This window comes from Limanda limanda, chromosome 21 (genome assembly GCF_963576545.1).
Source record: "Limanda limanda chromosome 21, fLimLim1.1, whole genome shotgun sequence".
NCBI lineage: Eukaryota > Metazoa > Chordata > Actinopteri > Pleuronectiformes > Pleuronectidae > Limanda > Limanda limanda.
Genome location: NC_083656.1, coordinates 3165450 through 3189277, shown reverse-complemented (window position 1 = coordinate 3189277; position 23828 = coordinate 3165450). Strand labels below are relative to the sequence as shown.

Genomic DNA, 23828 nt, shown 5'->3' with positions numbered 1-23828 from the left:
AGTGAAAACATCATCCGCAGGAAATAAACAAGTCCATGGTCCTGGCTGCTCTCTGCTCCTCCTGCTCCTCCTGCTCCTGCTCCTGCTCCTGCTCCTGCTCCTGCTCCTGCTCCTGCTCCTGCTCCTGCTCCTGCTCCTGCTCCTGCTCCTGCTCCTGCTCCTCCTGCAGCTCTGACTGATCCGAGGCTCCGGGGAAAGACGCCTCCAGCCCAGCTGACGTCACCACGCCACCTGGACGGCCGAACCGCGCCCCCTGCCGGTCATCCTCAGCAGAGACAAGACACTGGAGCTTCTGCAGCTCTGCAGGCTGACGGGTCTGATTTAATTATTAGTTATGAATAATAACCCAGGAGAAATCTATTAAACATGTGAATATATCAAATTCATGAAGATTATATATGTATGCATATGTATAAAATGCACAAATTGTCTGTATGTATATGTTGAAATAATGAAACACATTTTACACGTTAAGGTAAATTTCAAAAAATTTCAAAAAAATGAATATTTTAAATGTTGCTAACTTCCTCTGGGAAATCAAATATTCACTGTTTTGAAACTGCAATAATCAAAAGAAACAGAAAATACTGAAGATGCTTGAGAAAGGAAACGACTACTTTTTAAATGCTGCAGTTTAATAAAGTACAAAAGATGATCAACAATCATATTTACACAATGTGTGTAATACTGCTATTAATACGTGGTGAAATCAGTTCAATTCGTCAAACTATACATAACTGAATTTAAAATGTGAATAGACAAATTTCCCATTTGGAAAGAAATTGGGCTCAATTATATGAGTTTACTTTGGCTGAAATACACATTTACAAGCAGGTCTCCAACAAATAAGAGAAACAATAACATTGACGCTAAAACAAAAGGGATTTTAACGAATTCACATTTTAAGATTATAACTCTGTAGCGATCACAAACAGCTGTTGTGTTGTTATGCTACGACAACGTACACAATGAGATAAAAGGCCTTTCCTCCGCTGTCATCGTTCACACGTCCACATTTCATACGAAAGAGATAAAGGTGACGCTGCCAGAATATTCATGACTTCACACGGCGACTTCTCACGTGGATCTCATCACAGGATGTGGGGTCGTTGAGTTGACGCCACAGTCGATGAACTCGAACGAGTTGACGGACAGCTGCTCCGTGTGGGACAGGTAGGAAATGTTCAGCGTCATCCTGGAGGAAAAGATCAGGAAAACAACATGATAAGCAGCTGGAGACGGAATCTGCTTCAGTGCAGCTTTAAAACATGAGGAAAAATATCTTCATTCCTCCACGCCAGCGACACCTAGTGGTCAGAGGCAGTATGTTTTGAAGTGTTGTCCACCTGTCACATGTTTTACCTTGTGAACACAATACCTCAGGAACATGTCCGGGAAATCCTTTCAAATTTGGAACAAACATTCACCTGGACTCACGGATTAACTGATTCAATTTCGGTGGTGAAAGGTCAAAGGTCACAGTGACCCCATATGAGTCTTGGAAAAAAATGTATGTAGCCTAAAACTGCTCTGGTTGGTGGAGGCATACAACTACTGGATAAAGATTATAAACAGGGAAGTGTGGATGAACTTTGTGAACTGTGGACAGGATATAAAAAGGAGTGATGCATCTTCACTTCCTCACACTTTACAAGAATGAAGCCAAACTGTCTCCACACCCTCGACTGATTACGAGTCAGTGTCAGCTGTCAATCATCACCTATCCCCTGTTTTCATATCATTAAATAACTATATAACATTTTTTTGGGGAGCTGTGACATCGTCCATCTTTATTAACACTTTATGGGTCAGATGCAAAAATATGTTTTAGTTTTAAATGACTCAAATCCACAAGCCTTCGTCTCAGATCGGGATCGACACTTACTGCAGCTCCAGGAACAGCGTGTGGATCTTGAAGGAGCTCGACTTGCAGTACGTGCTGGAGGAAACAAAACAGTCAACACGTGTCAACGATAACGGACGAAGCATCGGGTCGGTCTCTGTGTTTTTGAGTTAGAAGCTGTCATGTGCTCAGCTTGATTTCAAACTTACTTTAAGCCTGCGTCCTCGATGGGAAGGTTTATTTGAATGGTGTACTGCAGGAGTTAGAGACACAGACGTCAGGATATTTATCAACAAGCTTCTGTATTTCTGAATCCTCGAGTTGGAGACTCACAGATTTCTGCGACCGGGACGTGATGGCGGTGATGTTGGAGATCTTGGTCTTCGCCACCACGATGTCGGTGACCAGACCCTGGATGGTGAACCCGACGATCTGCACCGGGACGAAGTTCTCGTTGGTGATGTTGATGACGTTCTGGAGGGGAAAACGTGTCAGTGAACTTTGACCTTGCCATGTGACGCTGTTTTCACACGTCCAATAAAAAGACAGTGGCACAGACTTTAACGTACTTAATACACTGAATGTAATATATATACATATATATGCAGTATCTTTGAGTTATACTTGTATACACACATCTTAACGCTGACTTCTCTTTAGTAATAAAGTGGATTTTGATTTGCTGCGGTTGTTTTATAAAACACTCAACTTTTACTACTGCATTTAAACTGAATTCCTTTGCACTAAGTTTTTATGGATAATTTTACTGCTCATACTGTTGTAAAATGTTGTTTTGAAGCAACATTATGCAACTGTTTTTACCTTCTGCCCAACACAAGTGGCTGCAGGGGGCGCTGTTGCTCAGTGAAAGTTACACAGTGTTGCTTTAATAGTTTTATTTTCCTTTAAGGGGAAGTTTCACATCTTTGGAAAATGCATAATAAATTCGATCTGTTGTGGAGCGTTAAACGATTCTTATGTCCAAACCACAGTCTCTAAATAAAGATGGACAAAATGAAGCCAAAGTTTCTCAATCGCCCCCTGGTGGCTGGCTGCAGTATAGGTCATAAATCCCACCTCCTCCATGTTAGTGGATGGGACATGGACCAAACTGAAAAGGGGCTGAATATTGTCTGGTTCTCAACGGCAGCCGGTTCTTTCTCTTGAGATCTCCATGTGTCCTGTCACTTACTGTGACCTCCATGGCGACCATGCCGGGGGAGAAGTAGACCATGACCGACAGCACGGACACCGGAGTCAGGCTGACGCTCCGAGGGAAGAGGAAGAAGAGGACGAGGCAGCAGACCAGGAGGCACACCATCATGGACACGCACACATACTGCTTCCTGCAAACACGCACAACTCATGAGCATCACAGCAATGAAAACTGAAATCAGGTCAAATCAGGGAATGCAATATGATCAGAGTAACCTTTAAGCTAGGTAGTACATGTTTTAAGATATATCAATGTGTATATATGTATGTATTAGTACATAATATAATAGTGATTTCATTATTGTTTTATTATATTATTATATAGGTCAAAAAATCTTTAAGGTTGAGCTCATTTTTTTCACTGACGGAGTTCTCGAGTCTGGTCTCATGTACAGCTGACTCTCCTGCAGTGATTCTAACTGCTAGTTGACTTGGCCATAGTATTTTATACTGACGAATTGTTTTATACCTTGTATTACTGTATATATATATATATATATGCATATTTATTTAATTCTTATTTATTCAATGTATTAACTCTTCAATGTATCAACTCTTTATTGTACCCTCGGCACCATTGTAAATGAGGGTCTTATCCCTCAATGTGTTTTCCGAGGCTTAAATAAATATTCAATCAATCAAAATTATTATCAAGCTGGAGCAACTTTCAACTATTTCATATATAGCAGGGTAATTTAAACTGTAGTACTGTGTTATTAACCATCATATAAGACAGTAGTACATATATGTGATTAAATATCATGTACTTTATATATTTTATACAAGTAGGGTCGTGATTTGTAAAGCTGTAGTGAATAATATTGTGGAGTAGAAAGGTTAAGTAGCACAGGATGGAGTAAAAGCAGTAGTAGTAGACAAATAAATGTGAATACTAAAGTACACACACATGTTTGTGTATTCCTTACGTGCGTCTGGGTTTCAGCCGGACGTCGTTACACGCTATCACAGCCACGAGCTGATCTTTGTGACCTGTCCACACAAACACAGGAGTCAAGAGCAGCATCCTTCTGTAAACTTTGTCCTTTTCACCACAGAGCTGATGTGAAAGAACCAGGTCGGGGTTTCTCTGACCTAGTTCCTTTGTTCCTGGATGTGAACTGGAACTGTTGTGTGGGAGTTGCTGAGAAATGGATTTGCAATAAAGACAGAAACACAAACCTCTGGGAATTCGTCCGGTTCCTCGACACGTGGGGCAGGTTTCTCCTGTCGGGCTTTCAGTGATGGATCCGTACGGAGGAAACTGCTTCAGGGTTCTGGTCTTCTCCATCTCGTTGGTCAGCTCCGGGCCCGGAGTCATCAGGCCACTGAGTCCTGGTGAGTCCATGATGTTGAAGTATAAAGTCTGAATGAGAAGAGAAACCAGGAGAACTTTACCGAAGTTAAACCAACAGAACCTCTTGTCCTCCTTCCTTCGGAGCTCAGTCACCTTTGATACGAGTCACGCTCTGTAACAAAACCTTTACATGACCAATAAAAGCTCGTGGTCGCTCCACATGTCAGGATGTGAGTCAGCAGCAGGAGGAGGACGACAAAAAAAACACATTTATAGTGCAACACTTTTAGGACCAGGTGAGATTGGGTAAGTTTGGATTTTCTTAAAATTATCTCAACATTTCACCACAGTCACTTTCTTTAAAACATTCTGGGGTTTTTTTATCTTGAAAGCCTCAAAAACACGTTCGTTTTTTTGGATATCAACTAAAATATCTGGTTTATTAAAATATGTATTTACAGGATTTCTACTTGACCCCCGACCGACTTATCTCTTTGCTGATAAAAATCCCTGGTGTGAGCCTTTCACAGACATATTGGTGTCTGTGTTTATGTTTGATGATATGAACATTTTAATTTGACAGAATAAACAATTCAGAAAACATTTTTTTCTCTTGATTTCAAGTATTTGGTTATATTTGTGATCTTTTTATTCATAAAGTTTTTGGTTTAGCAGTTAAATCTCACGCCTCAGTTACATTTCTTTGTCATAAAAGTTTGATCACAACATTTTAATCGTTGCTTATAGTTTTTTAATATATATATTTATCGGTCAAAATATATCATCAGTTTTTTAATTCCTGATATTTGTATCTACATCGGTTTCCGAAAAACAGTTGTAATAATATAAAATTGATATTAATAATTCTACATTGTGCATGTTGCAACACACACACACACACACACACACAAACACACACACACACACACGTACACACACTTTCTAGGGAATAGAGAGATCCAGGAAATTCAGCACTGAGTTAGACGTAAACAACAAAAGTATAAACAATTTAATTTAAATAGCTGCAGATCAACAAAGCCTCTCATATTCTCTATTAGTTCCTAAGTTACAGTTCATTTGATACCGTTCACAGAATGAATAATTAATATTTCAATGTATAATCATGACGATGCATTTTGTCAAATGATCCCAGTTGCACAATATTTTTGTTTTTTATCTCGCTACTTCTGCTTTTATTTCAATGTAATTCTACAGATTCAGGTTTAAGACAGAAACTATGAAATTAAACTCTTCTAACGGTGAAAAAACAAGTTCCTATCAGGTCCCCTGAGGTTAAGTCCACAAATCTTGTTTGTCAGTGTGACACGTTTCTGTCCACAGAGTAAAACAAGGCCCACATGTCCCAGTTAAGCAGAAAGACTGGTTTCCCTCAGCATCTGAACCAGTGAAAGCTTCTCCACACACTCACCTCCCTGCACCACCTCAGAGTGAAGTCCAGATCTGTGGAGACATGAAGAGTCGTTTTCTTTACGATCGACAGTGGAAACACTTGTGTGTCTGCAGCAGGAACATCAGGTGGGAGGATCACTTCCTCCTTCTCGAAGTGAAAGCTCTGACAACACAGCAGGTCACATGTTCGACTTCCTTCAAGGAGACGTGTTCAGGCACAATTCAGTTTGAAATAAACGAATTAAAAAGTGGAACGCATGAAGGATAACAACTGTTTTTATTTTTTAAACCTTGTTTTTCCATTTCAGCTGCAAACACAACATTCAGAAACTAGAATTACTGTCCCAAGTAAAATTGTTTTAGCTTGTCAAGGATACTTAAAGAAAGTGAAAAGCAATATTCCTAGATTTGCTCCTTTGTCCTGATCCAGGCCAAATAGTTTTTTCTCTGACCTACATCAAGATATATATCTATATTAAGTTTCAAGAAACCCAGTGCAGTAGTTTCCATCAATCACTAATTGATCCTGGAGCTCTGAGGTTGTTTCCCGCTCAGCGATTCAGCCCTGAAGTGCACACAGGCAATTAAAACATGTGAAAGCTCATTCTGTGAAGAACGGCACAATCATAGGAGTGTGACCTCTGTGCTTGTGACATAATGTGACCCAGTACAGAATGAACCATGTGACAGACGTACAGTAGCGGGGGGGGCGTGAGCCAGACTCAGACGTTTCACATCAACAGACGAGAGGGATGTGCAAATAGTTTTATTGGTGGATCGACAGCTGACGGGTATTTGATGAATACACTCAGTGGCAGAAGAATGGTTTGACAAGCATAGTAGATATATTCAGATTTTGATCCTTTAAAATCGTGGAAAAATCATTCAACATAAGGAAATATGGTTCAAAAAAAATCCTCAACCGCACAAACAAAAACAAGGAGAATCAACTCAAACCATCGGAAACGTACGTTAAATTAAATCTACACACACACACACATTCACCACAAATAACATCAAACCAGCATATGTATATTTTGATAAATCCTCTGTAAAGGCCTTTTAATGAAACAGAATATACTTGGTTCCACTAAGAGATCATGGAATGTGTTGTTAGAGACGTCTACGCTTGGATCGGTGCTAAGTGGCGGTTGCTAGGGATCGACGCGTGGGATATGCCGGGGGGGGGGGGTGGGGTGGGGGTGGAGCCGCGACGCCAAGCGGACGTCTTCCACGGTGACGGTGCTAAGACACAAGGACACGACTCGTCTCTAAAGCCTCTACCTGTCATGCAGGCGTCTCCTAAGAAGCAAGAGTAGAAAAAACACCGGGGAGTCTGAACGGCGAACCCGTCCGGACGGTTACATTCCACATGTCAACGTCTAAAATAACAGTAAGAAAAAGATTGCATTGATTAGGCAGGTTTCACTACGAGAAAGTCGAGAAAAAGTCGGAAATATATATATATATATATATGTACGCGTGTTGTTCCAGCCGCTGCAGCTTCAGTAACGTCGCCTTTCAACGAGAGCTGGCTCTTCGGAAACACTTTTTTTTTAACGACATTCAACGATACTCACGCTCCGCTCCAGAGGAGGATCTAGCCGAGCCCGGACGAGACACGATTATTTTTCAGCGCAGAGGAAGCAGCTACGACAGCAACACGAAGATGAAGAGCAGAGTTACACACTTAATCCCTCCTACGTCCTTTATGACCCACACGGTAAAGTTGTGCGGCCCAGGTAAACAAGGCAGAGGTCGACCGCTATCCGTACGCATCTACACGTGTTTTCATATATATTTATGGTTAATTTCATCCAAATGTTGAAGCTAAATTAAAGGCAAGAGGCAGAAGAAGCCGTTCATGAGTATGTTTTATTCTAATCGATGGTTTACGAGGAGTAAATGCAGTTTTATTTGTTTTTTTATTGTTGTAACATTCTTGTCCTATTGGTCCGAATCAACGATCCACCCTGTCACTGAATCATAAATAGTTTTTCTCGTCTTTAAATAACTCAAAAAGGACATTGGAAAACCACACACAGGTCAAAATCTAAATATTCTCAAATACATTCCCTCCGACGACTGTGAGGTCACTTCCTCTCCCCCCCCCCTCTCCCCCCCCCTCAGTGCCGAGCCTCGACGGCTTCGTTCTGCCGCTCCTCGGCCATCTGCACCAGCTCGTTGACGGTGTGCAGCAGGCTGTAGCCGTGCTTCCTCAGCAGCCGCTGGTTGAGCCGATGGTCTCTGAAGCCCATCTCCAGCAGCATGGCCATCAGGGAGGGGTCCTGCCTGGTGGCCGGGTCGATGCCACGCTGGAGGAGAGAGAGAGAGAGAGAGAGACATGTTGAAGACGAGAGCGAGGAGGTAAATAAACGGCGAGAAGAAGGTGAAGGTTACTGCGGCTGCGTTTCAGCCTGAGATTAAACTAGTTTGATGGATTGAGCACAAAGAAAATCCCAGTGGTGTATAAAGTACTTGAAAGCCATACTTGAGTAAAAGTACAGATATCTTACTTGAAAGTGACTCGGGTAAAAGTAAAAGTCAACCATCAGAAAGTGACTTGAGTAAAAGTCTTAGAGTTGCTCATATTAAATGTACTTAAGTATCAAAAGTATCTGGTGTTGAAATGTACTTAAGTATCAAAAGTAAAAGTACAAGTACCAAAATTAAAAATGCTAAGTGCTTTTTATAGTAGGCCTATACAGACACAAAACAACCCAAAATTGTTCAGTTCAGGATTTATTTCAACTGACTGAAAAATTATAACAACACTATATATATAATGTATAATTTTAGAGAGAGAGAGAGAGAGAGAGAGAGAGAGAGAGAGAGAGAGAGAGAGAGAGAGAGAGAGAGAGAGAGAGAGAGAGAGAGAGAGAGAGAGAGAGAGAGAGAGAGAGAGAGAGAGAGAGAGAGAGAGAGAGAGAGAGAGAGAGAGAGAGAGAGAGAGAGAGAGAGAGAGAGGTGCACGTTCCACCAATCTCCGCTGCTCAAGTAACGAGCCAGTTTGGAGAATGTAAGAAGTAGAAAGTACAGATATTTGTGCTCAAATGTAGCGAGTAAAAGTTAAAAGTCGTCAGGAAAATAAATACTCAAGTAAAGTACAGATATGTGAAAAATCTACTTAAGTACAGTAACGAAGTATTTCTACTTTGTTACTTCCCACCACTGGAAAATCCTGTAAAATTCAAGCCTCAAACTACAGATGAGAAAACTTCTGTTTCCCCAGAACTTGTCTTGTCAGGCAGTAAATTCCCAAAGGCGTTGAGTTTGGCTCTGGAGAAGTTAACATATGTAGTTAGGAAGAAAGCTTCTCAACTTTACAGTATCTGGGAGATGTTTTTGGACTTTGTTAACGATGGTGACATTGAAGAGGCATTGGAAATGTGAAGTGACGAATCTGGTGTGAGGAATGTGTGCTGTGCTCTGTTTCTTGTTAGTGACTGAAATCTATTTTACATATTCAATTTTGTTTTAATTTAGTTTAAACAATTTAGTAGTTTCATTTTAATTTTTTTGTATTTGAATTTATGTTGGAATCATATCTTAGCAATTTCTGGGACTTTTGTAATATTTATTTCCATTTATGCTGCCATATGCTCAGGGTGGGGAAGGGTCTTGTATATATGTAAATTGATGTAAATGTATAAAACTATATGAAACCAATAAATATATGTTTTAAAAAAAAAAAAAATTCCCAAAGGCATCTGTCCCACCTCTACTCTCCAGTGTTCCCTCTTCTTTTAGCTCCATGTTTGGTCTCTACCTCCGACCGTCCCACTCTTCAGCTGCTCGACTCTACCTTCACCAGCTGGTCTCTACCTGCACCTGTAGTTTAATGCTCAATCACAGCTCATTTGGGGGAAATTATGCAAATGTGTTGAAATGATGCAAATGTGTTTGTGTTCGGACGCAGTTCCCACAAAGATCCTAAGACGGTTACAATGTGACACTTCACACGCTAGACACTTCTCAGTTTGGCTGTTGTGTAATGACTCTGTCCTTCTCTTGACGTCTTCCTGTGGAAGTTGGATTGATGTTCAGGCAGAGCTGTGATGTACCTGTATTGGGCAGTTTGGTCCAGTGAAGAGAGCCTTATAAGCGGACGCTGCCACAGAAAGAGCCCCCTTGACAAGTCCCTCAGTGATGCCTCCTTGGCCCCTGTGACGCAGACAGAGATGTGGTTACGCTGGGTTGTGTAATCGTGTTGTGAGGAACAATGTGTTCTAGTCTCCTGCTCTTTTTGTTTCTAAATGAGTTTAGTTTCGGTTCTGTTCCTCATTTTTGGTGAACGGAAGTTATTTTAACATTGTGTATAAATAAAGTTGACTCGCACCTTGGCTGCAGTGCGTTGCTGGGTCGGGGGTTGTACGTCTCGAAGGCACTGGAGGCGGAGCCTGCTGATCGGGACAGACCGGACGACACTGCAGAACAGACGAGGATATAACAACACACACATGAGAACACATGATGTGACAGGCTGACTTCCGGTCTTCAGAACAAAGCTCACACTGCGTTTCCCTTCTCACCGTTCAGATGGACCCGGGGCTGGCGCGGCTCGTACGGGTCACAGGCCGGAGGACTCGGGTCCTCGGCCAGGTACAGCGCCTCAGACCTGGAACAGGAAACAGTTTACAACAGTTAAAACAGTTAAAAACACCAGGCACAAGGGTTTGCTGGAAAATATGTAGCAGTACGGTACTGAAGAGAAGTGTTCACTGTCCATTTATGTAAGATGTTATTACCGTGTTGTTTGAGATGTGTATGTCGTCTTATCAGTGTGATAAATCTCTGATAGTTACTCTAAGTGTGATAAAAGACTTCTGAGCGACCGAGGACCATGTGACTGAGCCGCCGTCTCACCTGGGTGAGTAGAGAGCGGGCGGGGACAGCAGGGAGTCGACCAGAGTCGGCGGTGGCACCACCTCCGGGGTGAGAGTCACGGCGTCCAGAGTCTGAGACGCACACAGCATCTGGTTTATGCTGCCGTGGATCAGAGGGACGGGAGGAAGCCAGACCTCCACCGACAAATCCTCAGCCACGACCGCCTCAGACTCCTCCTCCTTCGTGCTCGGCGGCGCCGTCCTGCCCGGCTCGCAGTCAGACTCGTCCTCGTCGTCTTTCAGCTGCTGAGCGTCTGCAGCGGCTGTGGTCTCATCATCATCATCATCATCTTCTTCAGCAGCAGCAGCAGCAGCAGCAGCAGCAGCGATGTCAGGCTGCGACATGGCGGAACTGTACATGGACTCCCCCAGAGGACGGCTGGTGTCAAAGCAGTCTGGGAGGACGATGATGTAGTCGTCGCAGGAGGAGACGGAGGAGCTCTGGCTGCTGACCTGACGCACAGAGAGGGACATTCACAGACGTCATCACAGGAGAATGACAACAATAACACTCTTAACACATCATATCAGAGTGAAAACATTCTCCTGTCATAACTTCTCAAACAGAAATGAAGGCCTGTCCTAAATAAATGTCTCTGTAATGTCCACTGTCCCTTTAATTAATGTTACTGTCATCTCCTGCAACTATCTTTATATAACATGTTTATGATTTGTTTTCTTCATCAAAACGTAAAGTCAGAGGGAGAATAAGAAAGGTTCCATCTCACCTCATCCCAGTCTGCACCATCGTCTCTCTCGTCTTGAGTGACCTTCATGATCTGCATCTCGTCCAAAACCACGACTTCTTCATCCTCCAGATCACGACGTGAACTGGCGTGCAGGTTTTCAGTCACTGGTTCCTGGAGAAGAACTTTAAGTGGACAGAAAACAAATATGAGCATTGAAAATATTCATCACTGTTTGTGTATTTAAGGGGAAAATCCATCGTATCAGAAAGAATCTCTGACCCGGCCTCGTGTCCTCTTCTTGGCTGATCGGGTTGAGGCCTGTGTCCGGAGGCAGATCTGAACTCTCAAGTCTCTTAGCACCGAGATCCACGTTTCCTTCCTGGGGCTTCTCCAGCTTCTCGGCCTCCTCTGCTCTCTCAACGCAAAAGCTTGGACCGCGGGAAACAACTGAAGTGTTTTAGAGAAGAGAAAAACCTGAGCTGAGCAACCTTCAAACACAAAGCATCTATCGGATAATTCTCAGAACAGGTTTTTTGGTGATTGTGGAGATAGTTTAGAATACTGCCGTCTCCTCACGCTGTGGTTTGTGGTTCCTCTGATGCAGCCGGCGCAGGGGTCTGTGGTCGGGGGCTTCCTCCAGGGTCAGGGAGCGGATGACGGTCTCACAGAGGAACTGGGCTCCGCTGATCTCCTCCTTCTCCTCCTCCTCCTGGGTCACGAGCTCCAACATCTCCCTCGGCTGCCGCAGTTTCACTCCTGGTCGACACAGAACAAACTCTACTTTATATTCACCGCTACGTTTTTACATTTTAATTTCGTTGCATCTCCTCGTCCGTCAGTTTGTGACGTGTGTATCTTACCAAAAAGTGTTCTGACCCCTGTGAATTCTGTGTCTTCCTTTATTTGTGAAGTTATGGCCTTCTCCAGAAGTGGTGGATCATGGGGCAGAGGAGATATACAGGGCGTCAGATCTACAAATCAAGCAGAGGAAAAACAGCAGAGTCACTAAACTTGTGTTTCCATAGAAAGTGAAATGTAGCCTTAGTTTTACTGCAGTAACTTTGAAAGAATGGAAGTTAAAATAAGAATTGTCACATGTTAATGGAGAATTATACGTTTCTTACCAACAGGGGTGTTATTAGGAACTTTCTCCAACTCTTGAACTATATTTATATCCAACAACTCAAATGAGAGAAGATCCTAAAAGAAAAGCAGACACAGTCATTCAGAAGGTTTTCAGAATCTGCTCTGTGACATGTAAACAGGAATATGAACGGAACTTGAAGTCGAGTTAACATCTTCATGTCAATGTTCTGAATAAGGTTAATAGGTAGAATCTTGGTGTCCATGTAAACACAAAAGAAGCATTATAACGTGGTTTTGTGGTTGATGAGCGACGGAGCTGTGTGTGTGCACCTGTGCAGTCAGCAGGTCGACTGAGGGGAAGTAGAAATCCTCGGGATGGAGCTCGTCACACCCCAGCTCCATCTCCCTCTCCACTGTCCTCTCCTCCTCCTTCTGAAGCACAAACCAACGACATCGATTAGATGGACACAATCACGTCACCATTGCGGCCTTGCAGGGTGTCGCCAGGTCGCACACTTGCCAGTCTTTTGCTCTGATGTCCGGGTGTGTTGCGGCTGTTGCCGGGGTCGACCACGATGCTGCACCACACGCGCGGGCCGAACTGACACCCGCAGTGCGCCAGCCGCCAGTGGGAGGTGTACGTCCCCTCCATCACCGGAGCGACAAAGGCCACGCTGACCACGCCCATCTGTCCGGGGAGCAGCAAGGGGACCGGCACCTCCCTCTTCTTCTCCGACGCCAGGCCGAGGTTTCCCCACATGAACACTAGCTGAGTGCACGCACACACACACACAGAGAACACAAAATAGAAATATACACATGCGAAAAGGCACAGGGACAACGGCATGCAACTGAAGTTACACAACAGAAAACACGGTGACGTGAGGGACACACATAAACACACACACGCACTCAAACAAACACACACTCAAATAATGACAAAGACTTGAAAATCTGACTTAACAAACACAGATTCAACTTAATCCAAATGATAAACATGTCAGACATGAAGCTTTACTTGTATCAGAAAGGTGAGAAATCTTAGCTGGTGTTTGTGGGTAAGCATGAGCTGAGGAGGGTCTCAGAGAGAGAAGCAGGGGGCAGAGAGAGAGCAGAGCCTGTCCTCTCGGTGGGTGGGAGGGGTACCTTAGTCTCTGAGGTCCAGCTGATAGTGCCCGAGTTCCTCATCTTCCAGTACTTGATGAACTTGGTGCCAGGCTCCAGACGGGTGCCGTCAGGCAGATTTTCATCCAGAAACAAGGCAGCCATAGTGGGCACCAAAGACGCGTGCGAGACCCCGGGACCCCTAGTTTCAAGTGTACAGAGCATTGTTGAAAAAAGCCCTGGTTTCTCATAACACCCATCTCTTTTGTTCTCTACGAATCAAAAAAGCAGGACCCCAGAATATTTTTTTTTGCAGCTCAAAAGCATTTTTTTTTTTCTTAGAAAATCTATGAAGCAGCAGCAGTTTTCACATTGAGGTAGTTCCAACATTTCCACCACCCCAGAGCAGCCAGCGAAACACTTTTACAGACTAGATTACAAAGATGGCATATTTTGATTTCTTTCTTGGAAAAAAAAGAATTTTTTTGCATCCATGCTGGGTTCGAGGTACCCAGCACTGTCGGACGCCCATCCGGGGTGGCGCTTACTCTGGACTGGAGGCCTGGGGGTCGGGGACCGGGGCGGGGATGGGACCGTTGGCTGGGGCTGGACCTGAGGCTGTTTCTGAGTCAGCAGGGGGGGGCAGGGCTGGGACCTGGGTGGACGCAGAGGCCATGTTTGCCAGGTTGACTCTGCCTGAGGTAGAGGGCCCGCTCCACTGCGGCCCCCTCTTCTCCAGTCTCAGTTTCTTCTTGATTTCCTTCACTTCGGCTCTGAGCTGCCTCCTTTCTGCTTTGAGGCGCTGTCGCTCGGCCTTGCGCACTGTCCTGTCTCCTCGCCGTGGGAACCTGGTTTGAAATGTCATCAGGAACACCTATTTGTTGACTATCAAGAGTTTATTTTCCAAGAACAAGACACAGTCACACTCATAATTCGTGAATTACAGAAATCTGTTAGTAAAGACATGTTTGCAGTTATGCTTCGCAGCTAATTCTATTTCTATTCATGTAGAAGCAACAGCCTTCGCACTGCTAGCAAAAACAAAGAGGTGGGTTGGATTCGAGTCTTTGGCCTTTACCTTAACTCTCCAGACATCCCGTGCTCGGGGATGGAGAGAGGTGTCTTGGTTCTCACGAGGTTGTGGCTGGGGTCATGGCTGTGTCGGCACATCTCACACAGGATGCAGGACGGACACACACTGACGGAGAAGAAAGCAACAAAAACATGAATCCTCATAAAGCTGCTTAAAGAACACAGTGTCTGTAAAAACTGAACTCATAAAAGGTTCAAAGGTCCACAGAATCAATAAAAGTAAATAAGTGACAAACCATCTCCACTGTCACTTATTGATTCATAATTGTAAAATGTGCGTCACACTTAATCAAATGGTTTGAAAAACATACTTAATTGATTCGATCCACTTTCATCTAAATGCTGCTCATGACTTTAGATCTCCCGGGCCTACCTGCACTTGTACGCCCCTTCAGAGGTGAGTTTGTTACAGCTGCTGCAGTTTGGGGTGTAGCCAAGTGACCCGCTTGAGGTGGAGGGGCCCGGCCGGGGGCCTATGGGTCCCCCACTGGCCCCACTGGGCTCAGGGGGTCCTCCACTGGCCAGACTGGGCTCAGGGGGCCCATCAGAGGATTTGTGGGTGCAGCACTGGCCAGAAAAGTCACTGCACATCCTTTCAACGACCTCTTTCACCACTTCATCCTTGAACTATCAAACGAGAAGAGTTTGATTTAGAAGCTCAAAGCCAAAAAAACTGTTAAGTGTGTCACATGTAACAGAACAATTAGAAGTTAAATGAAACTTTACCTTTTCCATGTATGCTCTAAACCACATGGGAGGGGGCTCATCTTCTGGTTTGTTCCCCTTGTTGTCCTTTACTGGGACCTGCACCTAAAACACGAGATATCAGTTCATATAGAATATTTAAAGCAACAGGATTCAACAGCACCATCTGCAAGTGGTGATTAATTCTGTTCGGCTCCGTATCCAAGCGACGGAGTGTAAAGAAAAACAGAAACTACAAACAGATGCTGATAAACTGTTGAGGAAGAGAATCTGTTTGGTTGCTTACAGCTTCTCGCTCGGGGGTGACCTGCGTGCTCTTGTCCACAGTCTTGACCCTGGAGGGGTAAGGAGGGGCGGGTCGGAGGTCTCCTTTCAGCTCCTTCACCTCCGTCTTGACAGGGCCTCCGCAGGCCTGCCCTTTCATTTTGTACACGTTCATGTGCAACTGGTTCCCCTGCTTCTCTGCACTCTGAATGGAAAACAAGCACATAGCACCGGAGGCTGAAACCCGAATATGTAAAATGCAAACAACTCATGTATAGGAATGCGTTTGTTGCTATGTTATGACTCAATCGAGCCACACGGTGTAGGAGTGGCACATTTCTAATGTCAACATTGACATTTCTTCTTCTTTTGAAATGCTTGTGTTACATGCTGTTAAAGTCAGTGATTACCTTTATGGCTTCTTCATATTCATCTGAAATAAAAAACAAAATCAACAGTGAGTCGTTTGGACAATTGATTATCAACCAGTTAACATTTCTATATTCTGTAATTTACAGATAAAGCCTTGAATTTAATGTTTAGCTCACGTGTTTGTATTTGTGGCTTCTATCATTTTCACACGCAACAAAATTAGAGCTTTAGATAATTGTTCATGAAATGTGTTGAAAAACTCCCCAAATTGTCCTTTTAGCTAAAAATATTCAACATACTTTAACATAAAACTGGGGGGAAAATCCTTAATCTTCTCTCAGAACCAAAAGAGACGTATTCAAAATTGTGGCTTTGATAAACCAACTCTCGAATGTGTTAATCAAAGCAAAGATATCAGACAATTTTAAAATTTGAGATGCTTGAACCAGCAAAACAAATCAATTATAAACAAATATTGGTTTCTCTATTTTCTATATAGCTGCAGCTATTTTTATTATTGTGTGTATTTTATATCTCTAGTTGTTGCTTCTCTCTGTTTTTAACCTTAGTAAAGTGTCTTTGAACCTTGTTAAAAGCGTCATGTCAATCAAAGGTGGTTATTATCATTAGTAGTAGTAGTTATAACCCAATTATTAAATGACACATCTGTTAGTGTTTGTTCTAGAAGCAGGAAACATGGAGGACCACCTCACCTTGACTGTTGATGCAGATCTGAAAGAGGGAATGAGATCACAATGAGTAAAGCAACTTAAACCACGTGTTATTATGAACATGTAACAGCGCCTGGGGGGGTGGGGGGGTTGTGGGGGGGGGGGGTGGATGAGCTCTCACCTCCTCGTTGTCCTCATCAAAGTACTTCACCTGGAAGTGGTTGATCCCGAACGACGCTTTGATCTGAAACGTGGGTTCAAAGACACACACACGTCAAAGAGGCAGAACACGTGTTGTTGTTATTTTGTTTAAATCCATCACGTGTCCAAACATCTGTAAAAAGCCAGATTCCACAGCTGTCACATCTGGAATCAAAACTGCGCACAGATCGCGGTTGTTTTTTTATTTATACGTAATAATGTGACGCAGTGTGCGAGCTTTAGACCGAGATAAGACGTGTCGTGTCTGTCCTCAGTCCCCCGGAGGACAGCGCCTGTCCTTCGGCTGTTGACGTGTCGAGGCCCCGGCCTCCTGCGGTCCTGCTGTCGCCAAACTGCGCCAGCGTCTGCTAGCACGTTAGCATGTTAGCACGTTAGCATCTCACCCAGGCTTCCACGGACTCCCACTCCAGCTTGTCCAGGTCCTGCGCCAGGAATCTCTTCACGTTCCCCCGGAAGTTGACTTTGATGGTGACCGGGGGTCCCATGGTTCTGCGGCCCGGGGGGGCGGGCGGGCGATGCGCTGCGGTGACGGTGGCCTGTTCGATGCCCGCTGCCCTCGACCGTCTTCTCTTGTTTACATCGTCAGCTGCGTCGAGGAGCAAAATACGGTGACGTCGCCGCCGCTTCTTCTTCTTCGCAGATTGAAGGATTAAAGGCGCAGTACCGCCCCCTAGCGCAACTACTGGCAATCATTACAAATAATACCAAATAACAAGCCACACTATGCACAAATTAAGTACATAAAGTAATAATAATAGGTTAAATAATGCAATACAAATTAAATTATAAAATGTGAGTAATAGATTCAAGATTCAAGATTTTTTTTGTCAGATGAACAGAGATAACATGAAGTAGTCACTGTCAATGAAATGCTTGGGTCACACACTCTCTTTAAGCAATGCTCAGTAATTTCAACCCAAAAACATAAGTATAAATAGTATAAAATTTAATAAAAAATAATAAAATAGAATAACAATGAAATAGAATATCAAAAATTTAAAATAGAAAATAAAATATATACATCTAAATATATATCTTAACAGATGAATGTTCAGTTTGTGCAGTAGTGCAAATATTCAAATAGGCTTATTATGTTGCTGGTGCAAATATGCTATTTGTTACAGGGAAGTCAAAGTATTTAAATCAGAACCAGAATTCTTTTAATTGCCAAGTATATTTGCACATACAGGGAATTGCCTTGGTGTGGTTGGTGCATTGGACATAAAAACTACAATCGGACATAAGACAACTATATATACAGTAAGAACAATAAATACAAATTTTGAAAAGCTTCTGTAGCTATTTTTTTTACAATTTGAGAATTTGGAAATGTATTGATTGATATACATTATCAGTTCTGTAAAAGTTGGTTTCTATATTTGAATTTAGCTTTATGGATATCAAATTTTGTTTAAATAATTATTTATATAATAATAATTATTAATAATTAGAATAATTTACTTTTATTTTATATAACTCAGCTTTATTGTATTCAATGTTATTTTACGTTATTTGATTTGTTTATTTGATTATCCCTGACGGTAGTTTCGTCTGTTTCCGGGACACGCGCCGTGAAAGCGGTGCATCACGTCGCGCCTCGATGTCGTCATCACTAAGCACCGCAAAGTGTGGCTGACAAGCAGCGAGCTGCCCGTACACAGGTGTGAGTTTGATGCCGTTGGGACCCCCGCTGTCCGCCCGCTCGACCCCAAAAGATGTCTTCACTGCTCAAGGTGGACAGTGCAATCAAAACCAAGGTGAGACCTCCTCCCGCACCCCACGCACCGCCACGCACCGCCCCGCAGCCGGGCTCCATTCTGCTCGGCTAGCTCCGTTAGCCTCCCGGTTGTAGCATGCTGTGCGATGCTAACGGGGGCTAACCGGCCCGTGTCCCGCATGTCCCGCAGGATCATGGGTCACGTCTCCCGCACAGGAGCCGTGTCACAGTGACGCGAACCCCCCCACGAGGAGTAGGGGAGGGGGGGAGACAAGTCCACGTTGCGGCCCCGCGTGTGTCTGAGGAACTGCGGGTTGTGCGGGGGGGAGCACATGCGTGGAGCCTGCGGGCCGTTAGCCGCTAAGCTAGCTGCGGTGCTACCGGCGTCAGGTTACCTTGGGTTCTAACGGTCCCCGGGTTCTATTCATCCACTGACAGTTCAAATACTGCCTTTAAATAAATGAAGTGTAATCTGAGAGTCTAACGAAGATATTCACAACTATACTTATTAAACCTGCACATGGATCTACAGTCAAAATTACCTACATGCCGCTTTTACTGGTTTTATTGATTTATATATGTTTACACCTTTTATACCTGGAGAGAGAAACTTAACATGTTATTGTACCTGATCACAATACAAATTTATATCTGTGAATTTGAATATAAATGACACGTATACAAAATATGTAGAACATAAACATGAAAGAATAAATGGATCAAAAATGTAGTTAATCTCAAATGATATCAGTCAACAAAAATATACTAAAATGAAAGTAGCAGCAAAATGTTTATTTTATGTTTTGATGGAATATCTTCTGTAGGTTTTTGCTGTTTTATTTACATCAAAGCTGTATAACATATCATAGTGTAAATCATCTTAATTTAATTGTTGTGATGTTTCAAGTCCAAGTCTTTTCCTCAGACCTCTGACTGATAAACAGAAAGTCGCCATCTTAATATCCCATAATTCATGTTTACAAACATTTGACAAGTTCATGGCTGTTTTTCATTGCAGTCCCAACCTACATCACACTTGTGTTGTTTCGGAGCAGGTGGTGATAGTCAGGGGTCTCTTCAGCTCTTTGCCTCTGTGAAGGGTCTTTATTTCTGAAGGGTAAAGGTTAATCTGTCCATTGTTCGTGTCGGTCTGATATCTTGATTCTTCTCTCTGTTTACAGGTCGATGCATTCCGTGAACGTATCACTTCAGAAGTAAGTTTCTCACCTGTAAAATAAGTGTTTAACGATAATTATTACACACAGTTTTTCTTAAACTGTTTGGTTTTTCAGCATCTCTCATTTACACGTTTGCTTCTCTTTCAGGCCGAGGAACTAGTGGCAGCTTTTTTCCCAAAGAAGTTACTGGAGCTCGATCACTTCCTGAAGGTCAGTGACGTGTTCACCCAGAAAAAACACATTGTAGAGTCTCGCATCTGTGAACTGGTTTTAACCGAATACATAATAATGGTTTAGCCAAATATCTCATCCTTGTTGTCCTATAGGATCCAATCATCAACATCACTGAGCTGAAGGAGATCCACTCGGATATAAACCTGACGGTGCCGGACCCCATCCTGCTCTCAAACCTGCATGACGGACTAGACGCGGTGCGGCTCCATCTTTCAAGTTTAATTCAATCCTCAAATACGGTAACTGTAGTTACTGTGTGTAGAGTGTAAGCTGAGTTAACTGGGACTAAACGTGTTTTTATGTGTTACAGCAAAATGCCAAAAAGAGGAAGCTGGAGGATGGAGGTGGGGATGACATGGGTGAGTGTGCAGCTGTTAAAGCTTTTTACCTTCATAGAAGATTTGACATCAACCGTCTATAATAATCTTCTCTGCTCCTCATATGTTTAAAATGGCTTCGCTCTCTCCTCTCTGTCTCCCAGTGACTGGCACCAAGGTGTTCGTCATGCCTGGTGGGATGATGAAGAGCAACGCAAACCTTGTTGATCTCATTGAAAAGGTCAAGCCGGAGATCAGGACACTGATAGAGAAATGTAACACAGTAAGTAACGTCTTGAAACGTGTGTAATATTAAAGAAGACTTTCACTTAACAAAGGAAAAACCACACACAAGTTTAAGGGGAGAACAAAGAGCTGATTCAGAACTTACTCCACAGAATATTTACTTTTATTCTTACCTGTAGTTAAACATTGATTTTAGTTTTAAGCTGTAACTTCTTTTGCTGCTAATCATTTAGACTTGACTGATGGCATTCTAGATGTTGCATTCCTCAGTTTCCTTTTCTCCTGCAGGTCAAGATGTGGGTCCAGCTGCTCATCCCAAGGATAGAGGACGGCAACAACTTCGGTGTGTCGATCCAGGAGGAGACGGTAGCTGAGCTCCGGACAGTCGAGGGGGAGGCGGCATCTTACCTCGACCAGATATCAAGGTTTACAGAGATTCTTATTGTCCTTTTGTTGTACATGCTACAGTCAGAAAGATGGAGCTGCTCCTTAACATCTGTAGTTTGTTCTGTTTTTTGTGATTTTATAAGAAAGATTTCACCCGTTTAATATTTTCTGTCTCCTTTCCTCGCAGATACTACATCACAAGGGCCAAGCTGGTTTCCAAAATAGCTAAATATCCCCATGTGGTAAGTAAACATTTTAAAATACTGAGTATTAAACAAAGAATGCAGTAAAAGTCTGTACAACGGTGTACATGCAACAGCTCACTTATTCTATAGTGTCTCATGTTTGCGATGTAAGTCCAGTACAATTTTGTTATTAATTAAATGTATAATACTCTTGTTCCTGAGAGCTGCAGTAAATGTACATACAAATGTTGAAGCAAATTCCAGAATGCAAAGCAGCCCTTCCCTTTCCACAGACCACATGCTTTCCCTGTATTGATGATGCTAAGCTAAAGATAGCTGCAGTGGTCTCCAGCAAATCTTTACGTTGTATTATCAAACCTCCTGTTCATTGAGAAGCTGCTGAAGTTAGTTATTTAACAGTTTTGATTCACGTTAGGTTTAAGCGTTTGAGCGTAAGCTGCAGATTTGAATTTTAAATACATTTTCAAACTTTGGCTCAGTTTTGGAATGAATCACCAACTGAGTGAACAGTGTTGGAATCTCACTAATCAACAAAATATTTTGGAATTCAGCACCACTGGTTCTTTCCTCTGATTGCCTGTGTTACCGTGGCAGCAGAGGCAGAAAAGTTGAATTAATGAAAATATCATGTTTCTGTTGAATGTGATGTAACTGTATTATAAAGTCGTATATTAATGTACAAATCACCTTTGTCTTCAGGAGGACTATCGGCGCACAGTAACCGAGATCGATGAGAAGGAATACATCAGTCTGAAGATCATAGTCTCTGAGCTCAGAAATCAATACGTACGTACAGATCTTTATTCTTTAACTTTATTAATAACACTCAGCTTACGTGTGATTTCATGTATCTTGACATGCGTAGCTTTTCCCTCATGATCACAAAGTTTTTTTCCTTTCCACTGAAGGTAACGTTACATGATATGATCCTGAAGAACATTGAGAAGATCAAGAGGCCTCGAAGCAGTAACGCCGAAGCCCTGTACTGATGTTCCCCCTGCCCCCCCGTCCCCTCGCTGTCGAGCCACAGTAGCCCGGCCCCCGGTCCACAGGACGACAACTACACATTCACCGACTTCAGTTCAAATCAACAACGCTCTTTGCAGAAACGTAGCCTCACACATGGACACAACACACAGGTTTCATTTTCGTTTTCTGTTTTTTTTCTGTTTGTTTTAATTGTAAAATATTTTTCTTGTTTTAAACCCATTGAAGACAAAAAAAATATTCTCCCGGAAAAAAGAGGGAGTGGATAATAAAATGTGTTTTTTAATTTTAATTAAACATTTGGTCCTCACAACTTTGTGAAGTCGCTTCATTCGTGGATCCTTAAGGAAGGAATTAAAAAAAGGTTCAGAGCAGTTGTCTGTGCTGCTTCAGTGAATGTCGGTTACTTTTTCTTCATTCGTCTCCTGTTGTGTCTCCTGTTGTGTCTCCTGGACGATGGTTGTTCACAGGAGACGCAACACGAGCCGTTGTGTTTGTTGTTATTTTTTTTCTCCGAATGTCGTCTTCACATTACACATTATAGTCATGATAAATATGATTATTAAGCTGGTTGTAGGTTTCACAGACTTGCTGGTTTTCAGTGAAAATTCATGTAAGTCACCAAAGCATCTGTTCTGTCGCGTCATTGATTATTGAATAAAACATTTTTTGATAAAGATGTTGAATATTTTGTGTGGCTGCAAACATTTTTAATGAAATATCAGATACTTGTTTGTGTCCAGATGCTCATACACACAGTTCTAGTAACTGAACTTTTATATAACTCATTACAACCAGAGATTATTTAAATTCTGTGAATTCAAAAATGATTAAAGTACAGAATCATTATCCCCAGAATGAGTTTTAATTATCAGAAGTACCTGAACATGCTCAGAAAACCTTCCCCTGAGTTGACTTTGTTTGTTCACACAGATTCATCCACGTGTTCACAGCATTTCATCGCTGTAGCTGCTTTATCTGCTTGCGACACTAGTTCCCAGCATCAGGGTCACAAGATAAACATGAAGGGGGATGAGAGGGTTCATGGGAGAGGACAGAAAAAATAATGAAATTCTGCAACTCAAATTCATTCATTTATAAAACATATATTTAATATTTGACCACTTTGAGCCTCAAACTATTATTTACCTTCGCTACCTGAGAGGTTTGGAGGGGAGATGCGTCTTTAGGTGCAATATAAGCAACTAGATACTGCTTTTTAAAGACCAGAAACCTGGGAACTTGGTTTTAGATGAGTTAAAAACACAAAAAATACAATAAACAATATATAACTGATTTGTTTGGTTGATTTCCCAGCCATTGAGCTGCTTCGCTGGTGAAAATAAAGACTCTGACCCAAATATACTGAATTTCATTGTAGGTGTATTTTATTAAATTGTGTTTTACGTGTGACTTCAGGTTGGAATCACTGTTCTACTCACATGAACTTCATCTGACAAAGAAGGTGGATTTTGTTGTTTTTCCTATTGACACCGACTGTAATGAGATTAAAATCTGCAAACCTGACAAAAACATCCAGTTTGAGCCGACTGTCGTAAATGTAAACAGCAGAGTGTTGCTCAATGTTCTTGACGCAGTTGTAACGTCTGATCCCCCCCCCCCTCCCCTGTGTCTGTAGCACACACCCACAGAGCAGCCGGCCCGCACACACCAGCACCATCTAGATTAATCTCTAAGAGATA

General features: G+C 42.7%; 3 protein-coding genes across 3 annotated transcripts; 1 reads left to right on the top strand and 2 right to left on the bottom strand.

The window, feature by feature from the left end:
* Positions 1 to 633: 633 nt before the first annotated feature.
* Positions 634 to 5924, bottom strand: tmem106a (transmembrane protein 106A). The gene is made up of 8 exons (XM_061094787.1): positions 5782 to 5924; positions 4238 to 4421; positions 3985 to 4048; positions 3036 to 3189; positions 2177 to 2317; positions 2053 to 2096; positions 1886 to 1939; positions 634 to 1195 (listed from the first exon to the last, which is right to left on the bottom strand). Exons 2-8 carry the CDS (start codon positions 4401 to 4403, stop codon positions 1078 to 1080), a joined length of 741 nt encoding a protein of 246 aa, XP_060950770.1. The 5' UTR covers positions 4404 to 4421; positions 5782 to 5924; the 3' UTR covers positions 634 to 1077.
* A 588-nt stretch (positions 5925 to 6512) lies between these two features.
* On the bottom strand, positions 6513 to 17435 carry nbr1a (NBR1 autophagy cargo receptor a). Its single transcript, XM_061094385.1, has 22 exons — positions 17237 to 17435; positions 16813 to 16875; positions 16674 to 16692; positions 15999 to 16021; positions 15611 to 15793; positions 15346 to 15429; positions 14993 to 15246; positions 14606 to 14725; positions 14076 to 14375; positions 13570 to 13729; positions 12944 to 13192; positions 12754 to 12855; positions 12462 to 12537; positions 12198 to 12308; positions 11914 to 12093; positions 11617 to 11784; positions 11377 to 11519; positions 10629 to 11101; positions 10295 to 10380; positions 10102 to 10189; positions 9827 to 9926; positions 6513 to 8077 (listed from the first exon to the last, which is right to left on the bottom strand). The coding sequence occupies exons 1-22, from the start codon at positions 17336 to 17338 to the stop codon at positions 7889 to 7891; spliced, it is 3273 nt and encodes a 1090-aa protein (XP_060950368.1). The 5' UTR covers positions 17339 to 17435; the 3' UTR covers positions 6513 to 7888.
* A 1034-nt stretch (positions 17436 to 18469) lies between these two features.
* Positions 18470 to 22802, top strand: psme3 (proteasome activator subunit 3). Its single transcript, XM_061094774.1, has 10 exons — positions 18470 to 18610; positions 19752 to 19784; positions 19896 to 19958; positions 20075 to 20179; positions 20293 to 20341; positions 20464 to 20582; positions 20834 to 20970; positions 21120 to 21174; positions 21838 to 21924; positions 22047 to 22802. Exons 1-10 carry the CDS (start codon positions 18569 to 18571, stop codon positions 22125 to 22127), a joined length of 771 nt encoding a protein of 256 aa, XP_060950757.1. The 5' UTR covers positions 18470 to 18568; the 3' UTR covers positions 22128 to 22802.
* Positions 22803 to 23828: the final 1026 nt, after the last annotated feature.

Coding starts and splice junctions, on each gene's coding strand:
- tmem106a (XM_061094787.1), bottom strand. CDS start 4,403: ATGGACTCACCAGGACTCAGTGGCCTGATGACTCCGGGCCCGGAGCTG. Junction 2,097..2,176: donor CGTCCCGGTCGCAGAAATCT/GTGAGTCTCCAA, acceptor TAACTCCTGCAG/TACACCATTCAAATAAACCT. Junction 1,196..1,885: donor ACGCTGTTCCTGGAGCTGCA/GTAAGTGTCGAT, acceptor CTTTTCCTCCAG/GATGACGCTGAACATTTCCT.
- psme3 (XM_061094774.1), top strand. CDS start 18,569: ATGTCTTCACTGCTCAAGGTGGACAGTGCAATCAAAACCAAG. Junction 19,959..20,074: donor AGCTCGATCACTTCCTGAAG/GTCAGTGACGTG, acceptor GTTGTCCTATAG/GATCCAATCATCAACATCAC. Junction 21,925..22,046: donor CTGAGCTCAGAAATCAATAC/GTACGTACAGAT, acceptor TTTCCACTGAAG/GTAACGTTACATGATATGAT.
- nbr1a (XM_061094385.1), bottom strand. CDS start 17,338: ATGGGACCCCCGGTCACCATCAAAGTCAACTTCCGGGGGAACGTGAAG. Junction 16,876..17,236: donor GGGAGTCCGTGGAAGCCTGG/GTGAGATGCTAA, acceptor CCCACGTTTCAG/ATCAAAGCGTCGTTCGGGAT. Junction 11,520..11,616: donor AGAAGAGGACACGAGGCCGG/GTCAGAGATTCT, acceptor GTCCACTTAAAG/TTCTTCTCCAGGAACCAGTG.